Genomic DNA, 15932 nt, shown 5'->3' on the forward strand with positions numbered 1-15932 from the left:
AACATTTTTCACCACAACACTGTATAACCGGAGGTGTTTACAAGCATGGATAAGCTCACTCTAACAGATCAATGAAATAAAACATCAGCTTGAGTTAAATGAGAATTTCTTTTCTAGAAGTCATTTGTTAAACTCATTATTTAGAAAATAAAGCTCCACTTTAAATCACTTTTATATCCAAAATAATTCTAGATGTACTGCCCAAGATACCAACTGTTTCCAGAAATTTTAAATTCAAATTACTAAAATTCACTTATTTATTCAAACTTTTTTCGATTATAAGCTGGAATCCCCAATCTTCAAAATAGCAAGTTCTAAACTTCTTCACCCAAAGATCTTGACTTGAAATCTGACTCAGTATTTAAAAAAAAAAAAAAAAAAAAAAAAAAAAAACTGACTCAATTTTGATCACATTTCAAAACTCTACAGCTTGATTTGTGTAAGTTTTACTTTTATTCATGAGCCAAACTCAGCGTATCTTCTACTTCTCGGTCTTTAAACTTCAGATGTAAATAACGGCTAGCATTTTAAACATCCATCCCTCTCTAATTTCTGTCCTTTCTTTTCTAATCTCACCCTATCCTACTAACAAAATCAAAATCAAGAAATTCTAAAGAAACCTTCCTTAAAGATCACTTAGTGTAGTCCCCTAGTCAATGTCTGAATTCCCCATTCAAAATCCCTAACAAGAGGCTATCCAGCCTCTGCTTCGACTGCAGCTTGAGGTCAAGGACCAACTTCCTTACTTTTGTATTTTCAGTACCTAGCACCATGCCTGACATATAGTAGGAACTAATAAATATTTGCTGAATGAATTCTGAATGACAGCTTAGCTCATTAATTCCCAGAGTGGCCTTTTATCAGGTTACTCAGCTACCCTGAAACTGAGAAGACAGTTTCTTTCACACTCAATATCCTTCTACTCCATGAGGTACCAAAGAAGCCCAACCATCTCTGGGTTATATTTTTAGAATCAGATCTACAAATTAAATAATATAAATGATAGGGAAATGTACAACACTGACCATGATAAACTGTTGGGATTTAATTTTATCCAACATGTGGTAAGCCATAAACACATTTATAACAACTTATCCTAACTGTGTGTTAAAGACAATTAAGAAAAACACATATTATACAACAGAACATTCACAGGCATGCCAGATTTTCTCATCTATTCTGCATTTGTGTCAACATACAAATTAGGTCTTCAAAAAAAGAACAATATAATTAAATGGCACAGCAGTAATGCTAGCACTGATCAGGAATAAAAATTAGATACCAAGATACAAGCATCTATTCCCTCTTATCTTACCTTTAAATGTAGGAAAACTTTATTCACTTTGTATATTTAAACATTAAAATAGAATACATTACATTACTTGGCAAAGGAGAGAAATAGATCACTTAGTATCTTAAGTTGGAGTCTTAAACATTTTAAAATGCTTTTATTGCCCAACTTCCCCATCATTATCTATCACAAAATGAACAGATGGCATCCTTATCCAAAACACATAAGAAAATTTCCAGACACATTATTTCATTTTAAAGGTTCTTTCTCTAAGTCATAAAACAAATAATGTCTATGAAAGCAAATTTTAAACAATCCCAAAATGTATAGAAGAATTCATCTTAAATAAGTAAAAATCAGGAAATGTTTTATGAAAGTTTCTCTAAATTTCAACTGTGTTATGTACACATGAACCTTTGACAGACTTCCTAATAAAGAACAACTGTATTTTGGTAGTACAATGCTTATTAGTCTCACAATTACAAATAATTCAGAGAACTTGATTTCATTCACAAAAATAAATAAATAAATAAATATTTAGTTGCCACTTTCTAGACACAAAATAATCCCACCCACTCGGCACTATTCATATAGAAACCCAATTCATACTTAAATCAATCAATCAATCAATCAAAACCCTTTACAATTCCTAGACTTATCTCTGATAATAAGCTTTGCTTTTAGGTGGCACTCCAGTTTTTAATTACAGTATCAGATTAATACTATCTTTAATGAATGACAAATATTAATGAACTAAAGAAATCAAGGCAATACCTCAACATATTGGTGAGACTTCCAAATATCACCAAAAATCAGAATTAAATTTTTTTAAATATGTGGAAAAATTATTTTTAAATACAGAACTTAGAAAGAGCTATAAAAGATGTAGATTAATTTTTACATTGTGGTGTTCAGAAGACAGTAAGCATCCAAAGAACTAGCAGACTGGTAAATTTAACAGGGTACCTAATGATGTGCTTATATAATAAGTAATACATAATGCATATTAAATTATCATTACTTTGTACAAGCCCAACATAAATCATTAGCAACCTTACTAAACACATGACTGAATACATAGCTAAGCAACAGCTCCTTAGGTATAAAGTGAATATACCTGTCAGGGTCTTCCTACTGTGTTATTATAATACTAAGACATTCAAGTGGCCAATAAGGGATTGCAGAAGGACACAAAGACACCCTACCACACAGCTGCCAACAACTTACTCAAAGAAACTCAATCTCTCACTAAAGGATCAGCTTTCCTCAATACTTCCAACATGTTGTGAATGAGTGTTTCAACAACTGAAACAGGAATAGTGTTACAAGTAGCAAATAGCTACTTGGAGAGATTTTTAAGGCTTAGTCTTGTGCCTTGCTTCCTTGTAATTATTCAAATTTATCAACCCAATGAAAACTGAAACAATAATGGCACTAACTGCCCAAAAACAGATCTTCAGGAGTAATAGGAATGTCTGCTACTCCCCCACACTAAAAGATACCACATATCTCACAAAGCCAATTTTAAGTTTAAATTGCTGAAAAATGCTCATCGGAAAAGCAAAGGCTCACATTTTTATAATGTGCAACTATTATCTTAAATCCTTTATGGAAGCAAAACCATGTGAAGTCCATGTGAAGTAGCATGGTATCACGCCCATTACAATGTGAAGGAAAAGGAGCAAACTGATAAAAAGTCCTGTTAATAAAATCCTGGTACTTTTAAAAATAATTTAAGTTTAGCAACCTCTTCGACCTCAGCCGCAGCAACATCTTCCTAGGAACATCGCCAAAGGCAAGGGAAGCGAGGGCAAAAATGAACTATTGGGATTTTATCAAGATCAAAAGCTTTTGCACAGCAAAGGAAACAGTTAACAAAACCAAAAGACAACTGACAGAATGGGAGAAAATATTTGCAAATGACATATCAGATAAAGGGCTATTGTCCAAAATCTATAAAGAACTTAGCAAACTCAATACCCAAAGAACAAATAATCCAATCAAGAAATGGGCAGAGGACATGAACAGACATTTCTGCAAAGAAGACATCCAGATGGCCAACAGACACATGAAAAAATGCTCCACATCACTCGGCATCAGGGAAATACAAATCAAAACCACAATGAGATATCACCTCACACCAGTCAGAATGGCTAAAATTAACAAGTCAGGAAATGACAGATGCTGGCGAGGATGCGGAGAAAGGGGAACCCTCCTACACTGTTGGTGGGAATGCAAGCTGGTGCAACCACTCTGGAAAACAGCATGGAGGTTCCTCAAAATGTTGAAAATAGAACTACCCTATGACCCAGCAATTGCACTGCTGGGTATTTACCCTAAAGATACAAACGTAGTGATCCGAAGGGGTACGTGCACCCGAATGTTTATAGCAGCAATGTCTACAATAGCCAAACTATGGAAAGAACCTAGATGTCCATCAACAGACGAATGGATAAAGAAGATGTGGTATATATACACAATGGAATACTATGCAGCCATCAAAAGAAATGAAATCTTGCCATTTGCGACGACGTGGATGGAACTAGAGGGTAACATGCTTAGCGAAATAAGTCAATCGGAGAAAGACAACTATCATATGATCTCCCTGATATGAGGGAGAGGAGATGCAACATGGTGGGTTAAGGTGGTAGGAGAAGAGTAAATGAAACAAGATGGGATTGGGAGGGAGACAAACCATAAGTGACTCTTAATCTCACAAAACAAACTGAGGGTGGCCGAGAGGAGGGTAGGGAGAAGGTGGTGGGGTTGTGGACATTGGGGAGGGTATGTGCTATGGTGAGTGCTGTGAAGTGTGTAAACCTGGCGATTCACAGACCTGTACCCCTGGGGATAAAAATATATTATATGTTTATAAAAAATAAAATTAAAAAAATAATAATTTAAGTTTATTTGTTTATTTAAGTAATCTCTACACCAAATGTGGGGCCTGAGATCAAGAGTCACATGCTCCTCCAACTGAGCCAGCCAGGTACCCCTAAAAATAATATTTTTTATATTGGAATTCTACAGTGTCCAATCCATTTAATATTACAATAACTTAGCAATCTCCATGTCATATACATCTTTTCACTAAAATATCTGTATAAATCTAAGGTTTTGTTTTTCTATCCCATTTCAGCATACATGCTTTCAAAAAATGATCTCAGATTATTTTGGTCTTGAATTAATGCATATTGACAATATCAAAATGTAGATTAATTTTATTATATGCAACATAGTCCATTTTTTATTTTACTCTATTTCATTTTATTTGAATGCTGATGACCCACTAAATTGATTTCATAACCCTCCTGGCCCTTCTCAACTGGGGTTCTCAAGAGACAAGCCCAAATGCCACAAGGCATCCATTGTACGCAATGAATTAACTTCACTCCAAAGCATTTAGAAGGGTACTATATACCATCTTTGGAAGAACTGAGGAAACCATTACTCAGATAATTTTCTGTAGGTCTTAATTCTCCCCTCCTGGCAGCCCAGATGAAAAAGGCTGAATGAATGAAAAATTGCAATTTGAAAAACCTTGCTCCAAGTGAACTGTCTAAAAACAAGTCCAAAAGTATTATTTCAACAACTGGTCCTGTATTTAATAACACCTGTGTACTGTGCAGGTGCTTTTGCAGATTTACAAAGCATTACATATGTAAAGGAATTATCACTCTATGCTGCAAGTATGAAATTTTCTTTTCTTTGCACTTGTTTAGGATTTACTACAATGAGCCTATACTGTTTTAATAATCACACCAAAAAAACTTTTTAACATGGAATAAAAGCCGTAGTGTTACCAAAATAAACTGTAGTGAGTTTCCTGAACTTTTGTATTCCTTGTCCCCATAACACAAAATATGCACTTTCAGTGTTATTTGAAATCTCAAAATAAATTCAATACCATAAATAAAAACAAAATGCTACTTTGCTTTAAAACTAACCCTGGTTTTCTCCTTGAAAATCACTGGTAACTTTATAGGGCTGGTAAAACTTTTCACTCAGTTATTCAAACCTTTATTAAACATCTACCACATTCTAGATTTGGAAACTAGAAGATAAATTCCTGCCCTCAGGGGCCTGCATTTAGTCTTTACGTACATATTTCTGTGACCCACTTCTGAGTCTATAAATCAAAATGAGTTTTACAGGGCACCTGGGTGGCTCAGTCGGTTAAGCTTAAGCAGCTGCCTTCGAAGGCTCAGGTCAAGATCCCGGGGTCCTGGGGTCCTAACACCAAGCCCAAGCCCAGGAGTTGGGCTCTCTGCTCAGTGGGAAGCCTGCTTCTCCCTCCCCTTGGCCTGCCACTTCCCCTGTTTGTACTCACTCTTTGTCAAATAAATAAAATCTTAAAAAAAAAAAAGCAACTTTATATTTTTTCTAGTCATTCTTCTTTCTGCCTAGCATGGGGCTGTAATACTTTATTTAGTGATTGAGGCAAACCGCAGCTTAAAAAAAAGGTTTAGAATTTAATTATATATTTTCTTTTTTTGCTTTCTGTAGTCTAATAAAATCCTTAAGTTTTTTATGTATGAACCTTCATTAGACTAAAATTCTGCTTGTGGACAAAATACAGGTTCCTGCCATTCCTAAAGCTATTCCCAAACTAGTTCTACCTCTTTACTTGAACAAACTCGGTTCTGGCTCCATAGTTTCCTCTCCCAGAATTCTAAAGGAACTGAAATTAACCCAATCCTTGATTCCCTCCTTGTTCTTCCAATGGCATAAATTATGACATGTGCACAACTATGAGAACACTATTGGTTGCCTCCACACTGACTCAGGTGTGCCCTTTTTCTTCTTCCTTGAAGTTTCTTAATTTTTTCCCATTTCTCAGACCAAAAAGAATAAACTTCTAAGTTTTTTATCAAAGCCTTTTTAAAAATGTTAACATTTATAACTGTTTTACTATTTTTTAGTGGTAAAAACAAATATAGGCTCTGTATTTTCTAAACCATAAGGGGGCACTATTCCCAAAGCCATTCTAAAGATTTCATTTAACAGTCCTTAACATAATTCTTGTAACAGACCTGTTTCACATTTTTCTTCTTGCATAACTTTGTTTTAGTAAGTAAATATCCAATTTGTATAATTACTGTGTACAAATAACGAAGAGTGAGATACATCTGAACCCAATACTCAGTTATTTTATTTGTATTAGAAATATCTTCACATAATTCTAAATTAAGTCAAGAAGATGTATGGGGAAAGGAAAAGTCCCCAAATACGTATTAGTAAAAATTTCAATGATAGTTTGAAGCACCACCCTGCATTCCTAGACTCTTAACTTCAAAGTGCTTTCACTTCCATTCTTATTGGATCAGTTCTCTCATTCAACATTTATCTGCAAATTATATATGTGTTTATTTCCAGATCAAACCAACATTTAAAAAAAAAAAAAAACCTCCACATATTCTGAAACATAATGTTGTTTTTCAAAAATCTCTTCAGTTAAAAAAAGGAATTTGCTGAGTGCATCTGACATGCCAAGCACTAAACTATGTTCTGGGAAAATAGGAAAAAGATAGTCTCTAAAGTCATAAAGTTAGTTATTAATTTTAGAAAGTTAGACAAAAATATTCATACTGGTACCCCATATGAGCACAAGCACTTCATCTGACGCTAACCTTATCCCCACTTGATCAAAATTTATGCTAATCACAAAATGCACAATCTATCACTGATATAACAAATTACCACCAAATCTGTCCCAACTATTACTAGAACACATTTTGACTCAACACTACTGTTTGTAGTTGCCCATTCTCTCAAGTGTATTTCCTCACTTCATTTAGGTTTGGAATAAGAAACGCACTTCCTCAACAGAAGAAACAGTTTACAAGATGGGAAAATTTTTTTCTACTATTACTATTATTCCAATGAACTGAAAGTAATGATGAACTGAAAGTAAAATGCAAAACTAAAAGTAGTAAAATATTTAATGGGTTTTAAGAAACAATTTTGTTGATACCTTTAGGTCATCTATTTGCATCATAGACAATCTGTAGGGTTTTTTCCCCCTAGGCAGAGTAAAACCATATTATATGACTTAAAGAGTAGCCAAGTCTAAATGTTAGAAAGCTAAATTTTAATTTAAAAAAAATATATATATCAGGGCATGGGGCACCCGAGTGGCTCAGTCCCTTAAGCAAATGACTCCTGGTTTCCTCTCCCATCATGATCTCATGGATTGTGGGATGGAGCCAGACTCCGGCTCCACGCTCAGCAGGGAGTCTGCTTGGGATTCTCTCTCCCGGTGCCCCTCCCCACCCCTTGCACACAGGTGCACATGCCCTCACATGTGCACACACACTCTCTCCCTAAAATACATAAATCTTAAAAAAAAAAAAAAAAAGCATAAGGGCATACACCATCTTAAAGATTGTCAGCCACATTCTGTACAGTAAAGAACCACCTATGACTACAAGTGGACTTTTCTAGTGTGCTCAAAAATAATCTTAAGTAAGTATCACCCTTCAAATTTTATTTACAAATAACCAATTTGCAAGGTGTCTGTATGGCTCAGTCGGCTAAGCATCCCACTCATGATTTTGACTCAAGCCATGATCTCAGGATCAGGGAATCAATCCCTGCATCGGGCTCCAGGCTTGGCATGGAGTCTGCTTGGGATCCCTTTAGATTCCCTCTGACTCTCTCCCCACTCACACGAGCTCTCTTTCATTCTCTCAAATAAATAAAATCTTTTTTAAAAAATGGGCAATTTGCTTAGCAACCTTTTTTTCCATAGACAAAAATGTACGAACAACAAAATCAGACTTAGATCAAATAAATAATAATCACTGAAGATTTAGAAAAGAAATATGACATTCTTGCATACATTCACACACTGTAAAATACAAGAACCATATTTCTAACAAAAAGTTCTGGTGATATAAAGAAATAAATAGTTTAAGAACACCATTTTGCAAAGCCACCTAGGCAGTTCTAAAATCAAATGTGTTTCTTGTCGTGACCTGAGCAATAAAGAGTTCAAAATATACCTTTAATTTCTACATAGAGCCAGTTCCTCCTTAGAACACTGACCTTATACCACTTATTTTGCCCATCTAAATATAGCTACTATGCAAATTAAATGTAGTTACTAGTCATGCAAATAGTTTGGTGATCATTACTAATATAATTTCCATCCTTGGAAATAATTTAACAGTTGCTACATTTCAATCAACTCCCTATTGAGTTTCCTAATTTTATTTTTAATCTAAAACAATACTTTGACTACATTAACTATATAAACATTTTGATTGAATTACATTAGTATTCATACTAAACATAAGGGGTTCTTTATATGAGAGGTTAATTTATTTAGTATACTCTACTATTAAAAAAAAAAAAAAAAAAGCTTGTCTTGACTTTTCAAACACGCTTCCTCTGGGTCTATTTGGTTTGTTTGGCAACCAACTCACTGGCTCAGAGAAGATAATAAAAAATGTTCCCCAGTCAAGCAGATCTCCTAGCCCCCCTCCCAGTTAAATACCTGAGTCGATAATTCAAGTTAATACAGAGTTTATGAACCAATATACTAAGAGAAATTGATAAGAAAAGTTAATGTTTCTCAAAATTAAGTTTCTACTACTAAGTTTACTTTAGGAAAAAGCACTGAAAATTACTAGATGTCAAGTCAGAAGAAATGCATTTGACTCCTCATTCTACCACCCAGTAAGTTATACAACCAGGAACATGTGACCCATCTGGGGCTGGTTTCTCATGAGAAACCTCACTCATAGACATTCAAGCAAGAACTACCTCACAAAGTTTTAAGGAGTAAATTTTCAAAATATGAAGTGGCAAGCACAATAAACCACTTAAGTATGTATTACACGTGAACCGAAAAAGACTTCTTTCTTAAAGATTTGATTGCTAGAAATTTTAAATTCCATTAAATTGCTTAAAATTCACATAAATTGGAAGAAATACATCAAAACAATGAAGTAAATCCTGCAAAAAGGTAACACAGCCAAAAGGTGGGGGGGGGAATCTCACATCTTCCTCCCCCCAAAATTATTCAAATTAGTAATTTCTGAGACAATAAAGGACTACATCCAGATGAAGAATGGTTTCCTTTTTACCCAAACCCTAGCACATTCAGTTTCAGTTAAGTAAATTGATCATCTTCTTCTTTTTAGCCTTTATCTTGGTTCTCAGATGTTCTTTTCTCACAAACATAGAGCAGAAATATCGGGCAAAGGAGTTTATCCCAAAAATGCTTATGTCAGGGGCACCTGGGTGGCTCAGTGGGTTAAAGCCTCTGCCTTCCGGCTCAGGTCATGGGTCCTGGGATTGAGCCCCACATCGGGCTCTCTGGGCTCTCTGCTCCGCAGGGAGCCTGCTTCCCTTCCTCTCTCTCTGACTGCCTCTCTGTCTACTTGTGATCTCTGTCAGATAAATAAATAAAATCTTTTTTTAAAAAATGCTTATGTCAGAGCAATGAAGACTGGAGCAAGGACAGCTGGCAAATAATGTGGTCACCTACGGACAGGTAAGGGTAGAGCCCCTAATTAGCTTAAGGCAAGATATCATAAATATCAAAAGGGCATTCCACATTCAGAGAATTTCCAAGCACAAGCCTCAGCGTGGGACCAATCCAGCTGTAAGCAAGTCCAGCAGTTTGAGAAGTGGCTTGAAGTCAATCCTGCTTCAAAAATCAGTTAATAACTGCACATGAACAATATAAACTTATCTAGGAGCCACAGGCAAGGAACTCCAAAGCACTGACCCTTTGGAAGCAGCAAGTAGCAAACTCTCCTGAATTAGAGTCTAAAATTACCTTCTTGAGCTTCAGAAGCAAATCGCAGTTTTAAAACTAAACTAACTAAATTTCCCTCAAAACCTTAAAGGTACTATAATAAAGCACTCAACACCAAATCTAGCCCAAGCTCTAATGTTGCTGTGAATAAGCTTCAGACATTTAATACGCCTCATTCATTTCTTCTGTGAAGTAGAAAAGGCAGAGATTATTTCAAGAAATAAAACTAATAGTGGAAAATTAGATTCTTAAGATGAAACATGGCCAATCTTTTGTTGTAGGAATCAAATAAAATTATATATGTAAAGGCTCAAGAACAATGTTTGCCACGTTGTAAGTATTAAACAGTGCTAGCTAGTATACTGGTTTTAATCAAGTAGAAAAATATATATAAAAATCAGATCAACAAACTGGATATTTAATAACCCGTATCTTGTTTTACCCAGACATTCAAACTCTTAGAATGAAAATCTTAAATACCAAATAATGTGGTGGATACATAATATTTAAGATCTCTTTGCTGACAGGTTTTTACACTAATATTTAGTTAAAATAATCTTTTTATTCTAGCTGTCAGTTTTTTAAAGTTATTTCTTTCTTTAAAGAAAAAAACCTTCCTTACTAGAACCACAAATTCTTCAGATAAATCTTCCTTATCCATTTATTTCCAATACCGAATAGCCAGATATAGAAATAATGTCAGAAATCCAAGATCTGCCTTTGAAAAATGCTGTTTGAAGCCCACAACCAGAATTGTTTTGGCTAGCTATTATACCATTTGCAAATGGAAATAACACCAAAGTGTAAATTATCTTGAGTCCTAGGACAACAACAGATCTAGTCATCAAAAAGCAGGATGTGTGAAAAAGAAAGAGAACATGACTTGAGAAAGAAGCCCCAAATCCTCCACTCCCTGGCTATATAATCTTGGGAAAGCCACTTGATCTCTGAGCCTCATTCTCTTTATCTGTAGAATGGGAATAATCCTAATTCTTGCAACAGGTTGTTCGATCTTCCAAATGAGCACACACACAGGAAAGCATTTTATAGCCTAAAATGTGTAATACAAACATTACGCATTACATAGATCAGTATTTTTTATTATTGTTGCATTAGCAGCAAGTTTCTTAATGCACAGGTTATAGTCTAGATATAGAATTGATTTCAAAGTAAACCACTGCCATTATTCAAAATTACTATTTAAAAAAGCAAAAACAAAACTTGCCTTGGATTGAGTTCTCTTTCCATTTCTCATGCTAAATTTCTCCTTCATTTCTTCTAAAATTATCTTCAGTTTCTTTTCTTCAGGTGTCCCTAAGTATTTCTGGTTCACATGAAGATAGCAATGCCATTTGGCTGACTCAAAGCCCCAGTGACAAGTCCTTTTGTCAGGTGATCTGTGAGAATGCATCACAAAAGTCTGGGGCGCAAACATTCCACAGCACTCCAGACACTGAATACAGGGAGCATCGGGCTGAACATAAAACTGGGGTGCAAAAAGACCCTGACATTTGCCCAAGCATTCGTGTTCCACTTCAAAGGCACTGCCAGTTTCCTTTAACTGGGCCAATGAGTTTTTAGCAGGAAGTACACTACCATTTTGAGGAAAAGTGCGGGGCCTCAATAAAGCATTACATAGTCTTTGAGCATCAGTTAATGTGATCAGCCCACAGGATGGGGCATTGAATGGAAGTATTCCCAGGACCTTTAAGATATGAAGCTGGTCTGAAGTACACCGTGAACAATAGATGTACAATTCATCACACACTGTATTTATTTGCTGGAGTGAAAATTCTCGGAGAACCGAATTTAAGACTTGGGGCAAACAGAGTCTCTTTTCTCCTCCAACCTGAAAGCAAGAAATAGACTCTCCTTCCAACACAGTCTGGGTGAGTTCTGTGGAGCTATCAGAAGGGATGAGCAGTGGGCCAGGAAGAACCTGAGGAGATGGAAGAGGCAGAAATACAGTAGGTGACATGCTTTCTTGGGAATATCGAGCAGAAAATGCTGCTGGTCCACCCAGGGAGCTCTGACTACTTAAATGGAATTGCGCCAAAGTGTGTTTCAAACTGGGATTTAAATGTAAAGGTTCAGGCACAGAGGCACAGGTTCGCTTGACATGTTCCCCATCAGTTTCCATTGGCACTTCATAGTCATCCAAGTGTTCCTTCTTTACTGCTGGCATCTTGTTGATCATCATTTTCCCATTTGCGTGGATGTCTGTCATCATTTTTTTCACTGGAGGGCCGCCATCATCTCCCATCCCATTCAGTTTTTTATTTGTGCCCTGAACCAAGGAAAAATTTGTCTGTAGGTTTGCCATGGCTAAAAACTGTTGTGTTAAATAAATAAGTCTGAAATTTGCATTGTTCTTTAGTCACTCATTTGAAGAGAGAAAAGCAATGTATATCAATACTTATGGCAATTTACTCTCATAGAAAATTTAAATTTTCAAAGAAAAATCTCCCTAAATTACTCAATAGATTTTGCAACTTTATTTTGTTCTGCTTCTACTCTAGTATAATTTCACTGCCAGTGCTATAAACTTTCTTCTTTTGTCTCTAATAATAAGAATATAATTGTGAGGCACACCTCTGAGGAAGCCTTTTTTCGTAATTCTTCAAATATATACATTAAAATAAACTTATCAATTCTCTTTGTTCAAGAAGTCCAGAATCAATGCAATGGTTTGCTTTGGTTTTAAGCAAAACATGTGAAAAGCTTATGTGATTACTTGTGTCATAAACTCTAGACACAAACACAGATCAAAATTTCACATCCAAATTTAGGTTTTGGCACCAAAGACATCAAAAAAGGGGGAACAAAAGATATCTTCTCTAAAAGTGATGATCTTGTTGGTCTGTGTTAAGAAACTGAAGGCTTGTATAAATCCTTGCACCAGTAAGAAGAGCTTCTGACTCCACTTGAACTTCTACCGTTAAAAATGATACCTAAAGAAAAACTGCCCAGGGAATCTTCATGGATTACTGTTCATTCTTCTTTTAATTAATCTAGAAGAGAGCGGGGTGGGGAGAGTTACATTTGAATTTGCTCCAGAGGCCGAAGGGTTGATTTGAAACTAGTTTCTTAATCTTATACCCAGTTCAATTTTACCAAAGGTGACACTTGAGCAATTTCTTCAAATCTAACACCAGTTAGATAGAAGAACTTCATTTAAACAGGAAAACAATTTGGAGAATGAGTAAAGGGGGCAATAATATCCCTCAAAAGGGAAAGGGCTACCTCAACTGAGAATAGGGAGAACCTTAAGTAGATCATCTCACCCAAAATTCAGTACCAGAGGCTTTCTCAGTTATGCCATTTTAATTATAATAATCCCTTACTACATCTCTTAATATAAAAAATATATACCAGTTTCATCCCCCCAAAAAATCAGATACGAGTTAACATATCTACCATATGAAACTAAGTTACAATTTTAAGTGCATTAATTCACCTAGTCGTTGTATGCTATTTTTCTGGAATGACTGTAGGCAAAAATTAACTTTCCCTTTAAAAGGTGGGTGAAGTGGCTTAATGGAAGCCAAAAGCTAGACGCCACTCCCGGGAATCTCCATCCTTAACAAGACTAATCCCGGGAAAAAACACAAGGCAGACAGACCTCACAAAGAATGCAAATGGAGGAAGAAGGAAAAAGAAAAGATTCTTCTTCCACTTCCTTCTTTTCTGAAAGAAATTCGATAAATAGAAATTTTTGCCTCCCGAACTCCCAGCAATTTACCTTAAAATATACCCTTAGGGCTACGGACCAAGGCCACTAGCCAATGTTCTGACTTTCGCCCACCACAGGAACACCTCAGCGAACGAAGGCTGAGAAAGAGGGCAGGAGGCATGACCTACAGTGGGGGAGCCCCCAACCCTGAAATCCTCAGCCCACGCAAATCCACCCACCCATCACAAACCCGAGGGGGAGGACGGAGTGGCGGCAAGGGATATGGGACGCTTAGGCTGTGCAAGGGCGGGGGGTGTGGGAAGTGGAGGAAGAGGAGTCCCCCAACCCCCACACACAGCCTCGGGACAACCCCAAGTGCCCTCCAACACTGCCCCACTGCGGGGGCCGCGGGGAGGACTGTGGAAATCCCCAGCGTACCCTCTCCCCGGGAAGTTCTCGGGTGTTAGCCCAGCACCCCTACGGCTGCACCTCCCCCGCCTGCCCGGGGCCAGAAGGGAGAAGGGTCTGCGAACGGGTGGGGCGCCAAGTCGGGATCCCCGCGCCGCAGGCAGCCAACAGACGCCGGGGGCATCCCAGAGGAGTGCAGACGGGCGGCTGGGGGAGGGTGGGGGAGTGACGGGCGTCCGGGTCTCCGGGGTCCCGACGGCTCCGGTCAAGTGCAGCGCCCTTCCTGTGTCCGCGCCCACCGCCTGGGGTTAGCGAAGCATGATCCGCCCTGGGACACCCGCCCTGCGCCCCCTGTGGCCCCGACCCCACCCGGGACCCGCGCATCCGGACCCCCGACTCCGGCCTCCGCGCCCGGAGTAGCTCGACGAGCTTTGTTAACTCCCCACTACCCCGAGCACCGCTGTCGGGCTCCCCCGAGGCCGCGCGCCCCTTGCCTCCCGCCGCGCCCGCCGCGTCCTCACCGCGAGCCGGGGCCGCACCTGTGCCAGCCGCCGCCTCTCGCCTGCTCCCTTCAGCTGTGCCGGCGCCGCTCCGAACCCCACACACATCGCTACACACAGCCCTCTGACGTCACCGAGCCCTCGGCCCGCCCACGTCACTGCGGAGACACACGGCTTCCCGCAGACGCCGCCGCCGTCTCCGGCCGCCGGGGGGGAGAGAGAGGGCGGCGGGGAGGGGGAGGGGTGGGGAACAGAGCCAGCGGAGGCACCGCGCGCGCGGCCCCGCCGGCGTCGCCGCTGCCACCGCCTCTCGGCTCCCAGCTCCTCGGGGACGCGCGCGCCGTCTGGCCTATTGTGGCTCCTTAGGGCTCCCCCCAGCCCCGTCGCCTCGCGCGCGCGCCCCTCCCCCCAGGCGCGCTCCCGGCGCTCCTGGCCTGCGCGCCGTCTGGGCGGCTGGCGCGCGGCGCTGTCTGCGGTGCACCCGGCGCAGACAGGATGTTCCCTCCCCGCCCCACCCCCACCGCCACCCTCCCTCCTTCCTTCCTCGAGTCGCCCAGCCGGCTGTCTGGGGCCGCCACCGCCCCGCCCCCGCCCCCGCCCCACCCGCTGCTCTGTGGTGACGGGCCAGACCCGGGGGCGCCCTGGCCGCTCCGCTGCCGCGCGACAGGGAAGGAGGGGGCAGGGCGGCCGCGCGGTGCACTGTGCGCGACCCCAGCTGCCGGCAGGGCGGAGGCAGGGCCCGCCCGGCAGAGCGCCGCCGCCCGAGGTCAGGCGCGGGCGACCCTCCCCCCGCGAGGCCGCAGCTGGGCCGCCCCGCCCCGGAGGCAGCCGGGTGGCGGCCGCCCTGCAGCGCCCCCGGTGTGGGCCCTGCTCCCCGGGGCGCGCCGGGGCTGCCCCCCGCCCCCGCGGGGCCTCCAGCCCGCGAGCCGCCCTGCCAGCTGCCTACGCTCCGCCCCACCTCGGCGGCCCCCGCCTCGTTCAGGCGGCCTCCGCCCAGACGCCTTCCCCGGGCTGACCTCCATCCGCCATCCGGCCGGGCTAGAGGGCTAGCCAAAGTTCCGGCAAAACCGAGAGAGAACATTTTTGTCCCTACTTCTCAGCCTCCCTCCTACCCCCTCCCCACTAGGCTTCTCCCTCGGTTTCAAAAGGGAGCTAGAAATTACAGGTTTCTACAGTGCTTACTGAGGGCTTATTATTTGGTTTTTGTTTTAGAAGGGAACACGAAATGAGATGAGGAAAGGTACGACCTAGGAGCTTTCGGCTTTGACCATCGGGCGAGCAGAGTGGTCTTCC

The 15932-nt window shown here is 40.4% G+C and overlaps 1 protein-coding gene across 2 annotated transcripts in view; it reads right to left on the reverse strand.

Moving 5' to 3' along the window:
• LOC111150788 (SKI like proto-oncogene) overlaps positions 1-14724 on the reverse strand; it is a 30842-nt gene extending 16118 nt beyond the window's left edge. Inside the window, exons 1-2 of one of the 2 annotated variants that reach the window (XM_022508398.1) lie at positions 14661-14724; positions 11284-13069 (exon numbers count right to left, since the gene is read on the reverse strand). In XM_022508398.1, coding sequence (XP_022364106.1) covers positions 11284-12381 — 1098 coding nt within the window. In that variant the 5' untranslated portion in view covers positions 12382-13069; positions 14661-14724. The remainder of the gene's footprint in view (positions 1-11283; positions 13070-14660) is intronic. The other variant, XM_022508390.1, reaches the window with a different exon arrangement.
• Positions 14725-15932: the final 1208 nt, after the last annotated feature.

Source organism: Enhydra lutris, unplaced genomic scaffold, assembly GCF_002288905.1.
Source record: "Enhydra lutris kenyoni isolate GAN:26980312 unplaced genomic scaffold, ASM228890v2 scaffoldscaffold2, whole genome shotgun sequence".
In the NCBI taxonomy this organism is placed as follows: Eukaryota; Metazoa; Chordata; class Mammalia; order Carnivora; family Mustelidae; genus Enhydra; species Enhydra lutris.